The sequence below is a fragment of the Oncorhynchus nerka genome, unplaced genomic scaffold (genome assembly GCF_034236695.1).
Source record: "Oncorhynchus nerka isolate Pitt River unplaced genomic scaffold, Oner_Uvic_2.0 unplaced_scaffold_13___fragment_6___debris, whole genome shotgun sequence".
Taxonomy (NCBI): domain Eukaryota; kingdom Metazoa; phylum Chordata; class Actinopteri; order Salmoniformes; family Salmonidae; genus Oncorhynchus; species Oncorhynchus nerka.
The window spans coordinates 6,086-18,786 of NW_027038041.1; the positions used below are offsets into that span (position 1 = coordinate 6,086).

Below are 12,701 nucleotides of genomic sequence, written 5' to 3' on the forward strand. Positions count from 1 at the left end.
GAACCCACCTAGCTGTTCTGATGTCTCAAGCAGATGGCACCCTTGTCCAGGAGAGAGGTGAACTCCAGACGCAGGGTTTTCTTCAGGGGGTCGGCCACCGTGGTGACACAAAGGGCCCTGAAGGACGGTGGCCAACACTGGAATTGCCGTTCCCCTCACAGCTCCGTAGGCAAGCACCATGGTCTTGTAGCGGATGCGAGCTTCAACTGACGGTCAGCCCCCAGGTGGTGAAGGTAGGAAACAACATCTCCAATTGGCTGACCCTCAACACTGCGGCCCCACAAGGGTGTGTACTCAGACCCCTCCTGTACTCCCGGTTCACCCACAACTGCGTGGCCATTCACACTTCAAACTCAATCATCAAGTTTGCAGATAACACAACATTAGTGGGCTTGATTACCAACAACGACGAGACAGCCTACAGGGAGGGGGTGAGGGCACTCGGAGTGTGGTGTCAGGAAAACAACGTCTCACTCAATGTCAACAAAACAAAGGAGATGATCATGGACTTCAAGAAACAGCAGAGGGAGCACCCCCCTATCCACATTGAAGGGACAGCAGTGGAGAAGGTGGAAAGTTTTAAGTTCCTCTGCGTACACATCACAAACAAACTGGTCCACCCACACAGGCGCAACAGTGCCTCTTTAACCTCAGGAGGCTGAAGAAATTTGGCTTGTCACCCAAAACCCTGACAAACTTTAACAGCTGCACAATCGAGAGCATCCTGTCGGGCTGAACCTAAACCGCAAGGCTCTCCAGAGGGTGGTACTGTCTGCACAACACATCACCGGGGGAAAACTACCTGCCCTCCATGACACCTAGAGCACCCGATGTCACAGGAAGGCCAAAAAGATCAAGGACATCAACCACCCTGCCTGTTCACACCGCTACCATCCAGAAGGCGAGGTCAGTACAGGTGCTTCAAAGCTGGGACCGATAGACTGAAAAACAGCTTCTATCTCAAGGCCATCATACTGCTAAACAGCAATCACTAACTCAGAGGCTGCTGCCTACAAAAATGTTTACATATCTTACAATACTCATCACATGTATATACTGTTTTTATACCATCTATTGCACCTTTGCCTTCACGCATCCATATACTTACATGTACATATTCTCACTCACCCCTTTTGATTTGTGTGTATTAGGTAGTTGTTGGGGAATTGTTAGGATTTGTTAGATTACTTGTTAGACATTACTGCACCGTCGGAACTGGAAGCACAAGCATTTCGCTACACTCGGGGGAGGGGGGGGGATTATTCTCTTGAATGTGTTTCCCATTCGAATCAATGAGAAGCTCAACCTCTGGCTTTTGTGTGTCCTCGTGGATGTGTAGGAGTTGACTGGAGGGCTGTTAGGGAGGGGTGGCGTCTGTTGGGTTGGTGGGTCTTGTGTTGTCTGTCCCATCGTGGTATTGAGGTTGTGGTCCAGGTCTGAGGTGGACTGTTCTGCTGGATTCTCTGAGGGAGTCACACCTCAGATTTCTCACTTCCTCCTTCAGTGCTGTTAGCTGTTCCATGTGTTCCTCTCTTCTCCTTCAGATCTGTTAGCTGTGCCATGTGTTCCTCTCTCTCCTCAAGTTCTCTCATCTCAGTCCGGGGTGCAGCAAGCTCTCTCGTCTATCTCCACCTTCAGCCCTCCGGGTCTTGTGGGGGGGAGGGTGAGAGTGGACTCGCTCTGAGCTCCACAATTACTCTCTCCATCTTTGTGAATATATCTCACTCAACAATGGAGGATCAGTGCAGTTGTGGAACCTGGGTCTGTTCAGTGATGGGGGGGGTGACTCTCTCTTGGGGCTGCTCGTCTGCTGGGCAGTTCGAGGATTAGGTGTGATTTGACTCACTCAGATGGGGAGTCCTCACCAAGAGAGAGCTTTTCCTTTTGTACTCTCTCTTTGATCCCTCCATAAAAAAACTGCTTAGTGAGCAAAAAAAAAAAACGCTGCCTGTTGCAAAGACCCAGGTGGCAGTATAAAAACCCTGAGGGATGATGTCACAGCTGGACCCTATTGGAGAAATTGCTCTCGCTTCGCCTCTTCCTCTCTGGTTCTAATCCGTGATTTCTCGTATCCTCTCAGTCTCCTTCTCAAACCTATTGGAGAATGTCCCTCCCTCTGACCTCCAATGCAGTTTAACGAGGTGAGGAGAGACGGTGTAAGGAATCAAGGAAAGAATAATTGAGAAAAAGCTCAAACTTGAATAACGAAAACTCCATTGAGCGTAAACTCTGCCCACTGCCTTCATCCAACATGTCACATTCAAGGCCTAAACTCACCACGGGCAAGGCGTTTGTATGATATATTTGAGAATCCATTGTTTAGTTAAGTGATAATGCCAGTGTTTGGAGGATGTATTGGCAAGGGTGTTGTTAGGCACGAGACGAAGTCGTTCGTTCTTAATGTTCTATTGCCATACTGGCTTGCAACGTTCTTAACCCTTGCTTGCTAGCTAGCCAACTACGGCTAACTTAGTCATGTCAAAAAGTGCAGCCAGAATAACAGCAAAGTAGCTGCATTTGTATTTGTTTAAGCTGTTTTCTAGTGACATTTATTTGGATACATCCATAACAATGAGGCGCGATTTACCCTGGCATAGAAAATGATCTCACTTGTCAGGACACTGTTGTTCTGAGCTAGCCAACAACACAGCTACAGCAACACAATCAATCACTTCAAACTGAAGCTGGAAAGACTGCGAATTAGCTGCGTTTCGTTTGACGTTTTTTCAATTTACATTTGTTTTTGTATATATATCCATAAAAATTATGCCAGCTGATTCATGAGTTCGACTGGCTGAGAAACGCTGCCTGCCTGTCTGTCTGGTCCTGACACGTTCATTACTAGTACAGGACAGCAGGAGATCAAATGTTGTAAATGTTGGAGAGACAGACAGCAAGGTTTATACAAACCTCCGCTGTTGAAAACAAAATGTTAGTCTAAATGAAATGTGAGATAATGTCTAGATGCTTTTTATAGTGGAGATTACATTTATAAATTGCCTGGCTGGGCTGATGACAGTGGATTGTGTAAATAGGCATTTTTAAGTCATAGACTTTGCTGGTGGCAAATTGTTGAATAGACACCAGCTGGAATGTTTTAACGAATCAGCATCCAGGATTTGACCCACCGTTGTATAAAATTATAATAACCCAACCGAAGCCGGGCGGGCGGGTTGTTTGCTTTGACGCCTCACTCAATTAGTACGTGTCTATTTTGGCGTTTTATCGCTGGCGCTGTAATCACACAAAATAATACAAACGTCAGTATTCACTTTTTTTCTAGCTCAATTGGAAGAGGTAGCTAAGGGTTGAGGCTTTACCATACATGCTAAATTAGGCTAATTAATCCACTTATGTTAACACCATATCGCTATCAACAAAGATGTGGACTATCCTGCTAGCATAGTCACTGCTCTGCCGGTCACGTCCTTTCCACCCGCCCACTTCTGGTGAGTTTTTAGCTTCATAGCCCTCGAAACAGTGATGCCCTAAGAACAAGACTAAGGATAACACAGCTAAACATTGAGTCACCACTGCCCCCTGGTGGATAACAGTTGTACTTGCAAATTGAACAAAATTATGCAAAAACTACACAAGTAATGGTTTCCATTCTAGATTAGACCGTAATTTCATAATTCTTAATGGTAGAGGTAAAGATAACATTTACCACCATGGCCCTCATGTTTTATTTAAATCCAGCAGTCATACATTTCGGATGTTGAATTCCCTCTCCGTGGTACCCACTAACAAGTGGATAATCTATTCTGATTAAACATCATGATTTGCTGTACAATTAATGATGACTACTGTAGGCTTCTTCACAGCTGTACCCAATTATCATCATGGGACAAAAATGTGATGCTCCGCTCTTTAAACAAATATTACATTGTAGTGAAGTTGCAGCAGCAAACCCAAAAGTGTACCCACTCCCCAAACACCTTATTGCCTTTCAGTTCTTTCTTTGACAAGAAGAGGACCTCTTCATGGACATCTCATTGGACAATTTAGAGCTCCACAAAAACATTTAAATTAGATGAATGATTAACCACAATGAAAACATGAATGATGCTCTTGTCGTGACATTACTTATTCTCTGTCCTGTCTTTGTTTGCTAAATGATTCCCTCACTGAAAATGGCATGTATTGTGCAACCCCACCAAAGGGATGCTGTCATTCGGTCTGTCCAGCTCAGTGTCTGTTGTGCCCAGTGGGTGAGGTTCATCATGGCTTCTTCTTCTCTGCTAACTCCTCCATCTGCCTCTTCCTCATCTCCAGCACCTCCATTAGCTTGGCATCATTCTTTGCACGCTCCTGAGCCCTCATCTCTGCTAGGTCCTCAAAGAATCGGTGTCTGTAGAAGGTATACAATGTAATTACACACACACACAAATAAAGTAGCACGCTATATATGCGCCTAATAATTTATTGGGTAAACCAACCTTTCATCATCACAGAAGGCAGTGTGATGCCGAAACGCTGGTGGTTGACCCAATAAATTACTGGGAGCTTATAGTGTGTGACATTTTTTTATAGCCTATAGTTTACTCGCCGTTAGTCAGCACCTCTACTAACTTCTTGTGTGGGCATTCATGCTTTTCACGAACACATTCATAGACGCCAACTGCCTTTAACGCCTATTGAATTCTTCCAGTGGGGACTTCTGTTAAGAGTCCCGACCCTCGGTCTGAACGTGAACATGCATTGCTTATGGTGAAGTTTTGGAAACATAAGGAAAGTATCTTTCATATCACCAAGAAATCATTTCAATTACTACACACCTTTTATGGCGTTTTGGTACTCCATTCATAGACACTAAGGGCCCAATTTCCGATTTAGGAAATTACACCTTTCTTGCGCACGCCTTTCCTATGTACTTCTCAGTAGTTAGTATTCAGACTTAACTTGTGAAGTTGCGTAATGCTGAATAAATGTAATTCAGCAGCTGAAAACCCTCCCACTTGCTGGCCAATCGATTTTCTTGTGGAGTTTTCATTCAATAGGGTTTTCGGTACATTTATTTTAAGCCATCCCTTTAAATACGGTGAACCTTTTAATTAGAATTTTGATGACAGACTAGAAGACATCAAGAGAACCGGTTCAGAAAATAGGAATCAATGAAAGAAATCCCTCTATGCATCTTCAGCTCCATTTCAACACCAACAGGTAGATTAAAAAAACTCTGATTTTGTAGATTATTTAGGCAAATGTTAGGGTTAGGAAAGGTATCTATGAATAATTTTAAAAATACAGTTTGAGAGCCTTTAGGCACAATCAATATTGATGAATAAACAAATACAGTGGTTTGATTTATCCTGAAAGTTGAATATGACAAGTTCAATCCATAAAATATTGGAAGGTGGGGAAAAAAAAGGTGTACAATGGGGGTTGAACAATAGTCCTATAAATCTACCCTAATTCTCACTAATCATGGAACTGTATGACAATGGTCCAGTCGTTGTGAACAGTGCACTAAGTTCCAGGTTTAACCTGCTATATGTGGTCTGAGTTCCATAATAATTCAAATAGGCTACAGGTCCCAAATTATTGCACAATGTTAGCCTAATCTGATCGATCCACTAATGCTAGCGACCCTCAGGAACAATTTACACAGATGTGACGGAGGAAAGAAAGGTAAACGGAATGGAATGATGCAAAATGTAAGCTACCAATTGAAAACTAACACTAAAGTGCACATAATAACGGCACAGCTATTTATTACCTGTTACTGTGGAAAAGGGGCTGCAATTCATGTCATGTTGATATTATTTTCAGTTTGCTTCCATGTGGCTTGTTTCACATTCGTCTCCAGGATCATATGGAAAAAATTATCTAAAACCATTGCTATGTGTATTTACAATCTCCTTTTAAAAACTGATTACTGATTTACTTAGCTCTTATCAATAGAGCTAATCTTATTGATCAAAAAAATTACAGTGCATGGAGAATGCTGTTGTTTTTTTCTTTCGGAAAAAAGAAAGTCGATGCTTTTTCCACTTGGAATCGGCAGGTTCGCTCAACGTTATTCATGTTTCCTCACGCGTAAAGGTGATGGAATTAAGTAAAGGTCAGAATAGGACTTATTTTTTTTATATATTTTTTCATTTAACTAGGCAAGTCAGTTAAGAACAAATTATTATTTACAATGACGGCCTACACCATCCAAACCCGGACGACACTGGGTCTGTAGTGACGCCTCAAGCACTGACATAGTGCCTTAGACCGCTGCGCCACTCGGGAGCCCTAAATCCGTAGACACACCACCACACCTTCATTTCTTAGATCTCATGCTATTCTCGTGTTTAAGTTAAAGGTCTGAATACGCATAGAGAGAAGTGCATAAAAGGGAATTACTTTCCATTTATGCATGCTTAACTCTGCTCAGAATCGGGGCCTAACTGCTTTGGCGCCTATTGACAATAGTATCTTCTTTGTGGGGTGGTGGTGGGGTTGTTAACAGCCCTGATGTTCAGTCGGAAAGTTTACACGCATCGCTTACTGTACTGTTTTGGAAACATAACCCTATCTTTCATATCAGCAATCAATTATTTTGAAAAAAATGTAAAGGTTAAATTGATGTACACCTTGACAGGGCCATATCTCCATGTTACGGTGCTTGTTTAAGGAAGACAAGGGGTGACCACCTGTGCTAATTATCTATCTAGCATGTAGCGGAAGTGTAGTTTCGTCGAATGTAGGCATCCCTAACTGTATGGATCTGTAAACTGCTACAGTGAGTATTTTTTTATTTGAATGATTCTTTCTCGCTGATGAAAGATAAGGCCATATGTTTCAAAAGCCATATTGCAAGCGGTGATCATTGCGTTTGTAAACATTAAAACACAGTGTCAGAATTGTAGTTCACACGAGGTAGTCGTTGGCGAAGCGAATGGCTGAGAACTGTAGGGATAGGGCAGAATGTCGCCTAGAAATTGAAAGCTGAGGTAGGGTTCCCAAACGGTCGTATTTCCATGTTACAGAGCTTGTTTACAAAAAAACAGATAGAAGACATAGGTCTACCTGTGCTAATTGGCCATCTGCTTCTCTCAACACCTGTATGTAAACGGAAGGACGCCAATACTTGGCGGTTGGTGGCACCTTAATTGGGGAGAAGGGGCTTGGGGTAATGGCTGGAGTGGAATGGTATCAAACACATGGTTTCCAGGTGTTTACCATTCCATTTGCTCCGTTCCTGCCATTTATGAGCCGTTCTTCCCCTCAGCAGCCGCCACTGCTTGTTTTTGTTTTTTTCACCTTTATTTAACCAGGTAGGCCAGTTGAGAACAAGTTCTCATTTACAACTGCGACCTGGCCAAGAAAAAGCAAAGCAGTGCGACACAAACAACAATACAGAGTTACACATGGAATAAACAATTGTACAGTCAATAACACAATATAAACAAATCTATATACAGTGTGTGCAAATGAGGTAAGATTAGGGATGTAAGGCAATAAATAGGCTGCAGTGGCGAAGTAATTACTATTTAGCTATTAACACTGGAGTGATAGGTGTGCAGAAGATGAATGTGCAAGTAGAGATACTGGGATGCAAAGGAGCAAAAAATAAATAATATGAGGATGAGGTAGTTGGATGGGCTATTTACAGGTGCAATGATCTGTGAGCTGCTTGAAGTTAGGGAGATATGCATCTCCAGCTTCAGTGATTTTTGTTGTACACCTTTTCTATGCATATACTGTCAATGGGTTTTCACTACCTCATACCTTTATATTCCCGGACTCTGGACATTGCTCGTTGAAATCATTTTCTCTCTCTTAATTCCTTTAATCTTTTTTGGAATTGCGTGTATTGTTAGGTATTACTGCACTGTTGGAGCTAGGAACATAAGAATTTCGCTACACCCACAATAACACTGCAAAATATGTGTGTGTGACCAATAAAATGTAATTGATTTGACAAACGTGTTGTCACTGAACAATACTGTCAGCTGTGTTTAAATTGGTTAAAAACCTCTACAGGATTGGTGTACCCCCCAGCGGGACGGTTGAGCTAACATGCACTAATGTGATTAGCATGAGGTTGTAAGTAACAAGAACATTTCCCAGGACATAGACATATCTGATATGGGCAGAAAACTTACATTCTTGTTAATCTGTCCAATTTACAGTAGCTATTACAGTGAAAGAATACCATGCTATTATTTGAGGAGAGTGCACATTTATTAACTTAAATGTTTTAAACTAATTAGGCACATTTGGGCAGACTTGATACAACATTTTGAACTTAAATGCAATGGTTCATTGGACAAGTCTAAAACGTTGCACATACACTGCTGCCACAGTGGCCAAAATCGAAATGGCACCTTAACTGGAATAATACTTTGGACTTTCTCTTGCATTTCAGATTATGGAACAACAAAAAAAAGCATGTTTTTTTGTTTTGTATTATCTTTTACCAGATCTAATGTGTTATTTCGTTCCAGTACTCTGCTGCCTGTGACTGGAACAAACTGCAAAAATCCAAAAGTTGGAGACTTTTATCTCCCTCACCAACTTCAAACATCAGCTATCTGAGCAGCTAACCGATCGCTGCAGCTGTACATAGTCTATTGGTAAATAGCCCACCCATTTTCACCCACCTCATTCCCATACTGTTTTTATTTATTTACTTTTCTGCTCTTTTGCACACCAATATCTCTACCTGTACATGACCATCTGATCATTTATCACTCCAGTGTTAATCTGCAAAATTGTAATTATTCACCTACCTCATGCCTTTTGCACACATTGTATATAGACTCCCCCTTTTTTTCTACTGTGTTATTGACTTGTTAATTGTTTACTCCATGTGTAACTCTGTTGTCTGTTCACACTGCTATGCTTTATCTTGGCCAGGTCGTAGTTGCAAATGAGAACTTGTTCTCAACTAGCCTACCTGGTTAAATAAAGGTGAAATAAAATAAATAAAAATTCTCCTACATTAATTTCACATTTCCAAAAACTTCAAAGTGTTGTCTTTCAAATGGTATCAAGAATATGTATATCCTTGCTTCAGGTCCTGAGCTACAGGAGGTTCGATTTGGGGATGTCGTTTTAGGCGAGAAAGGGTCCAATCCTTAAACTGTAGTAACTGTATATTTTGCATTCGTTAATTTTTTGGTGTGATTTCAAAGTAGAGGGCTTTATGTTTCTGTAATCATAACACAATTGAGAATCAATTCAGGTTAATTAGGATTCACGTTTGGAGGTGAATTGGCTCCTCTAAACAGAAAATGTAATGTCCTTGGACTATAAGGCTCCTTTAGTCCATTATTGGGCTAGCGTTTCACTAGATTATTATTACACACTCACTATTGGCAGTACACCATTAAGCACTAGATAGGGGTCCAAAGACATGTTCAACCACCTAACAACAATGGGCAGTCAGTCATAAGTAAATTAAATTGTGTCATTGAATTACGTTTTTAGGATGAATTCAGATTTGACGTTAATGTAGTATTTCCCTGCAAATAGGACAACACAGACAGGCTACTAAGTGAAGAGCAATTATAGACCGTCTATAGTTAATGGGTCATTGATTGCCCTTTACCAGACAGAATACAGCTACATAGCTAGCTAGAAACATTAATGAAAGGGGATCACCTGTTGAAGAAAGCAGTGGCCAGTCCCACGATTAATGTTCCAAATAAAATTGGTTTTGTAAGGCGCTTTACGGCAGACAGTTGATGTTGCTTCATGGTAGACAACAACCACCACTAGACTTGTCCGAAATTTTGCAAAATTAATAACTGTTGTCCGTCAAAATATTCTTATTTCACAAGTATCTTGCAACAACTGTACCGTGACCTCCCCAATAACGCAAAAGATGCACGTAGAACGACTTCCGCCGGATCACCCCTCCCATCATTACGAAACACGTTGGTTAAATCAAATGCATTTTGTGAGAATTTAAATAAACTATTTAAATGATAAAATATACAAGTGTACACAGTTGTCACGCATTCACAAATAAAGTAAAACTGCAGGAATATCCTCCTCCTAGAAAGCCATTTAGTAGGAACCAACTACACTAAGGACCGTGTCCTGGTGGGGAAACAATTCGAGGACGGACCAATGCTGTCCAAACATCCGGCAACAACACTGGTATTAAAATGTGAAGATTATTACTTTATTTATCTTGAGTGAACGTTCGTCATTGTAAATATATCAGTCGATGTTTTATTCATAGTAACTGTGACGAAGTGAACACATGTCGGGAAAAGGACATTCTGCGACGGGATCTGATCGGTTTGAATACCTGCAGACGCTTGTCACTGAGTTTCAGGACACCGACAGTGATGGTACGTTGCTAGCTAATGCAGTAGAGTAGGCTATATCATGGTTAATATAATGTGTAGACATTGGTGTAGCTAATGTTTTAGAATGCAGAAGCCATTGTAATGATTTGGTGGATGATAGACCTGTTTGATTATATTCTAGCTAAATCTTACTACACCATATATAACTAATTGAGCCTTATTTGACCATGTGGTTGGCATTAGCTAACATTACTATCGAATTGTCCATTTCTTCTAGAGGCGAAAGAGCAAGTGCTGGCCAACTTGGCCAACTTCGCCTATGATCCGAGGAACCTGGAGGACCTGAGAACCCTTCAGGTTACTGATCTCTTCTTGGACATGCTCACAGAGGAAAATGAGAACTTTGTGGAGTTTGGGATAGGTGAGTATGGCACAAGGGACACTAGTTGTGAAATACATAAGATCATGTATATCAACGTAACTTAAATCCAGATGTTCAAAAGGAGAATCTCTCCATCATGGAGTGCTTCTGTGCATTCCCAGGGGGTCTATGTAACCTGAGTATGGATCGGGAATGCCGTGACCAGATCCTGCAGAGCGACGCAGTCCCCTTGGTTACGGGATGCCTGTCCAGCCGCCGGGAGGAGACGGTGCTATCTGCCATCACCACACTCATGAATCTCACCACCGCTGCATCACGCTCCCAAACCACCGACACCGCAGTGCTACAGTGCATGCTGCGTTTTTCCATCTCCCAGAGCCCACGCCTGCATAACCTGGCCTCTGTGTTCCTCCAGGACTGCTGCACTGAGGAGCAGGTGGCCAGGGCAGAGGCACAGATGCAGGGACACCATCCTACAGCACTGGGGATCCCCTTGCCTAAGGACTAGGCTAGTCTGGAGACATGATCGCTAGATCTGATGTCTGATCTCTGAGAAATGAACAGAGAATCACATACACAGAGTGTACAAAACATTAAGAACACCTGTTCTTTTCATGGCATAGACTGACCAGGTGAAAGCTATGATCCCTTATTGATGTCACTTGTTAAGTCCACTTCAGTCAGTGTAGATGAAGGGGAGGAGACGGGTTAAAGAATGATTTTTAATCCTTGAGACAATTGAGACATGGATTGTGTGCCATTGAGGGTGAATGGGCAAGGCAAAATATTTAAGTGGCTTTGAATGAGTTATGGTAATAGATGCCAGGTGCACCGGCTTGTGTCAAGAACGGCAACGCTGATCGATTCACACTCAACCGTTTCCTGTGTGTATCAAGAATGGTCCACCACCCAAAGGATATCCAGCCAACTTGACACAACTGTGGGAAGAATGAGTCAACATGGGCCAGCATCCCTGTGGAAAGCTTTCGACACCTTGTAGAGTTCATGCCCTGACGAATTGAGGCTGTTCTGAGGGGAAAACACCTTCCTAACTCAATATTAGGAAGGTGTTCTTAGTGTTTTGTACACTGTGTAGGAGTGCACAATGACTCGCGATGGAGGACTTTGTAACAAACATACTTTCCAATTTAAAATTGCTTTACACTTCAGTGCCACATGAGGGAGACAACACCACTGCTATGCTTAGCCGTTGAACGCTGTGATGTTAACTCGCTCGGTTGCTCTTAGCTAGTGACAGTATGGACTTAAGACTCAGTTGACTCTGTCAACTCACTTCATCCCAGTTAGTTATTACCGATTTAGAGATGACATAGTCAAAGGGGACATAAGAGCTTTAAGTTACTCAGCACATTAAAAGGGATTGGCAAGAGAAAGTCACTGCAAAGAATCACTGATCTCCAAATCCCTCTGGAACGTGGGGGTTCTTTCAATATCACAGATGCTGCAGCGTCACAAGGATGGAATCTGGTTTGGTCTGGTGGGCCACATCATTCCAGCTGTGGTGGAGAAAAACGTGGTGTTGGGCTGGTCATTCACATTCCAGAGGATCAGTAGCATAGCTAATCTTGAGTTGGAATACATTGGGATTCGGAGATCAGTGATTCTGTGCAGTGCCTTCCTCAGGCGTATTCCGCCAAATCTCCTGCAGTCATGTCTGTGACCCATTACTATGCTATCCAGTGACATCTTGACATATGGTCTCAATAAAATCTCTGCATTCAGTAAACTCTTTTTCATCAAATTCAATGCATTCCTTATACACCCATGGTCCCAATTAAAGTACAGTGGCAAGAAAAAGTATGTGAAATCTGGCATTACCTGGATTTCTGCATAAATTAGTCATAAAATCTTAGTTTAATCACACTGTCTATTGTTGTGACTAACACAAGTTATTGTATTTTTGTCTATATTGAATACATCATTTAACATTCAGTGTAGGTTGGAAAAAGTATGTGTAGGCTAATGACTTCTCCAAAAGCTAACCTGGAGTCTAATCAAGGAGACGAGATTGGAGATGTTGGTTAGAGCTGCCTTGTTTGCTATTC

General features: G+C 42.1%; 1 protein-coding gene and 1 long non-coding RNA gene across 2 annotated transcripts; one reads left to right on the forward strand and one right to left on the reverse strand.

The window, feature by feature from the left end:
* Window positions 1-3,662: 3,662 nt before the first annotated feature.
* LOC135566812 (uncharacterized) lies at window positions 3,663-9,963 on the reverse strand. Its single transcript, XR_010462188.1, has 2 exons — window positions 9,598-9,963; window positions 3,663-4,351 (listed from the first exon to the last, which is right to left on the reverse strand). It is a non-coding gene; the product is annotated as an uncharacterized LOC135566812 (long non-coding RNA).
* A 48-nt stretch (window positions 9,964-10,011) lies between these two features.
* armc7 (armadillo repeat containing 7) lies at window positions 10,012-12,382 on the forward strand. The gene is made up of 4 exons (XM_029629287.2): window positions 10,012-10,098; window positions 10,184-10,295; window positions 10,531-10,674; window positions 10,797-12,382. The coding sequence occupies exons 2-4, from the start codon at window positions 10,205-10,207 to the stop codon at window positions 11,141-11,143; spliced, it is 582 nt and encodes a 193-aa protein (XP_029485147.1). The 5' UTR covers window positions 10,012-10,098; window positions 10,184-10,204; the 3' UTR covers window positions 11,144-12,382.
* The last annotated feature ends 319 nt before the right edge of the window (window positions 12,383-12,701 follow it).

Excerpts from the sequence above, each read along its gene's own strand:
- armc7 (XM_029629287.2), top strand. The coding sequence starts at position 10,205 with ATGTCGGGAAAAGGACATTCTGCGACGGGATCTGATCGGTTTGAATAC. Across the intron at positions 10,296-10,530 it reads TCAGGACACCGACAGTGATG|AGGCGAAAGAGCAAGTGCTG; the intron begins GTACGTTGCTAG and ends CATTTCTTCTAG. Across the intron at positions 10,675-10,796 it reads CTTTGTGGAGTTTGGGATAG|GGGGTCTATGTAACCTGAGT; the intron begins GTGAGTATGGCA and ends GTGCATTCCCAG.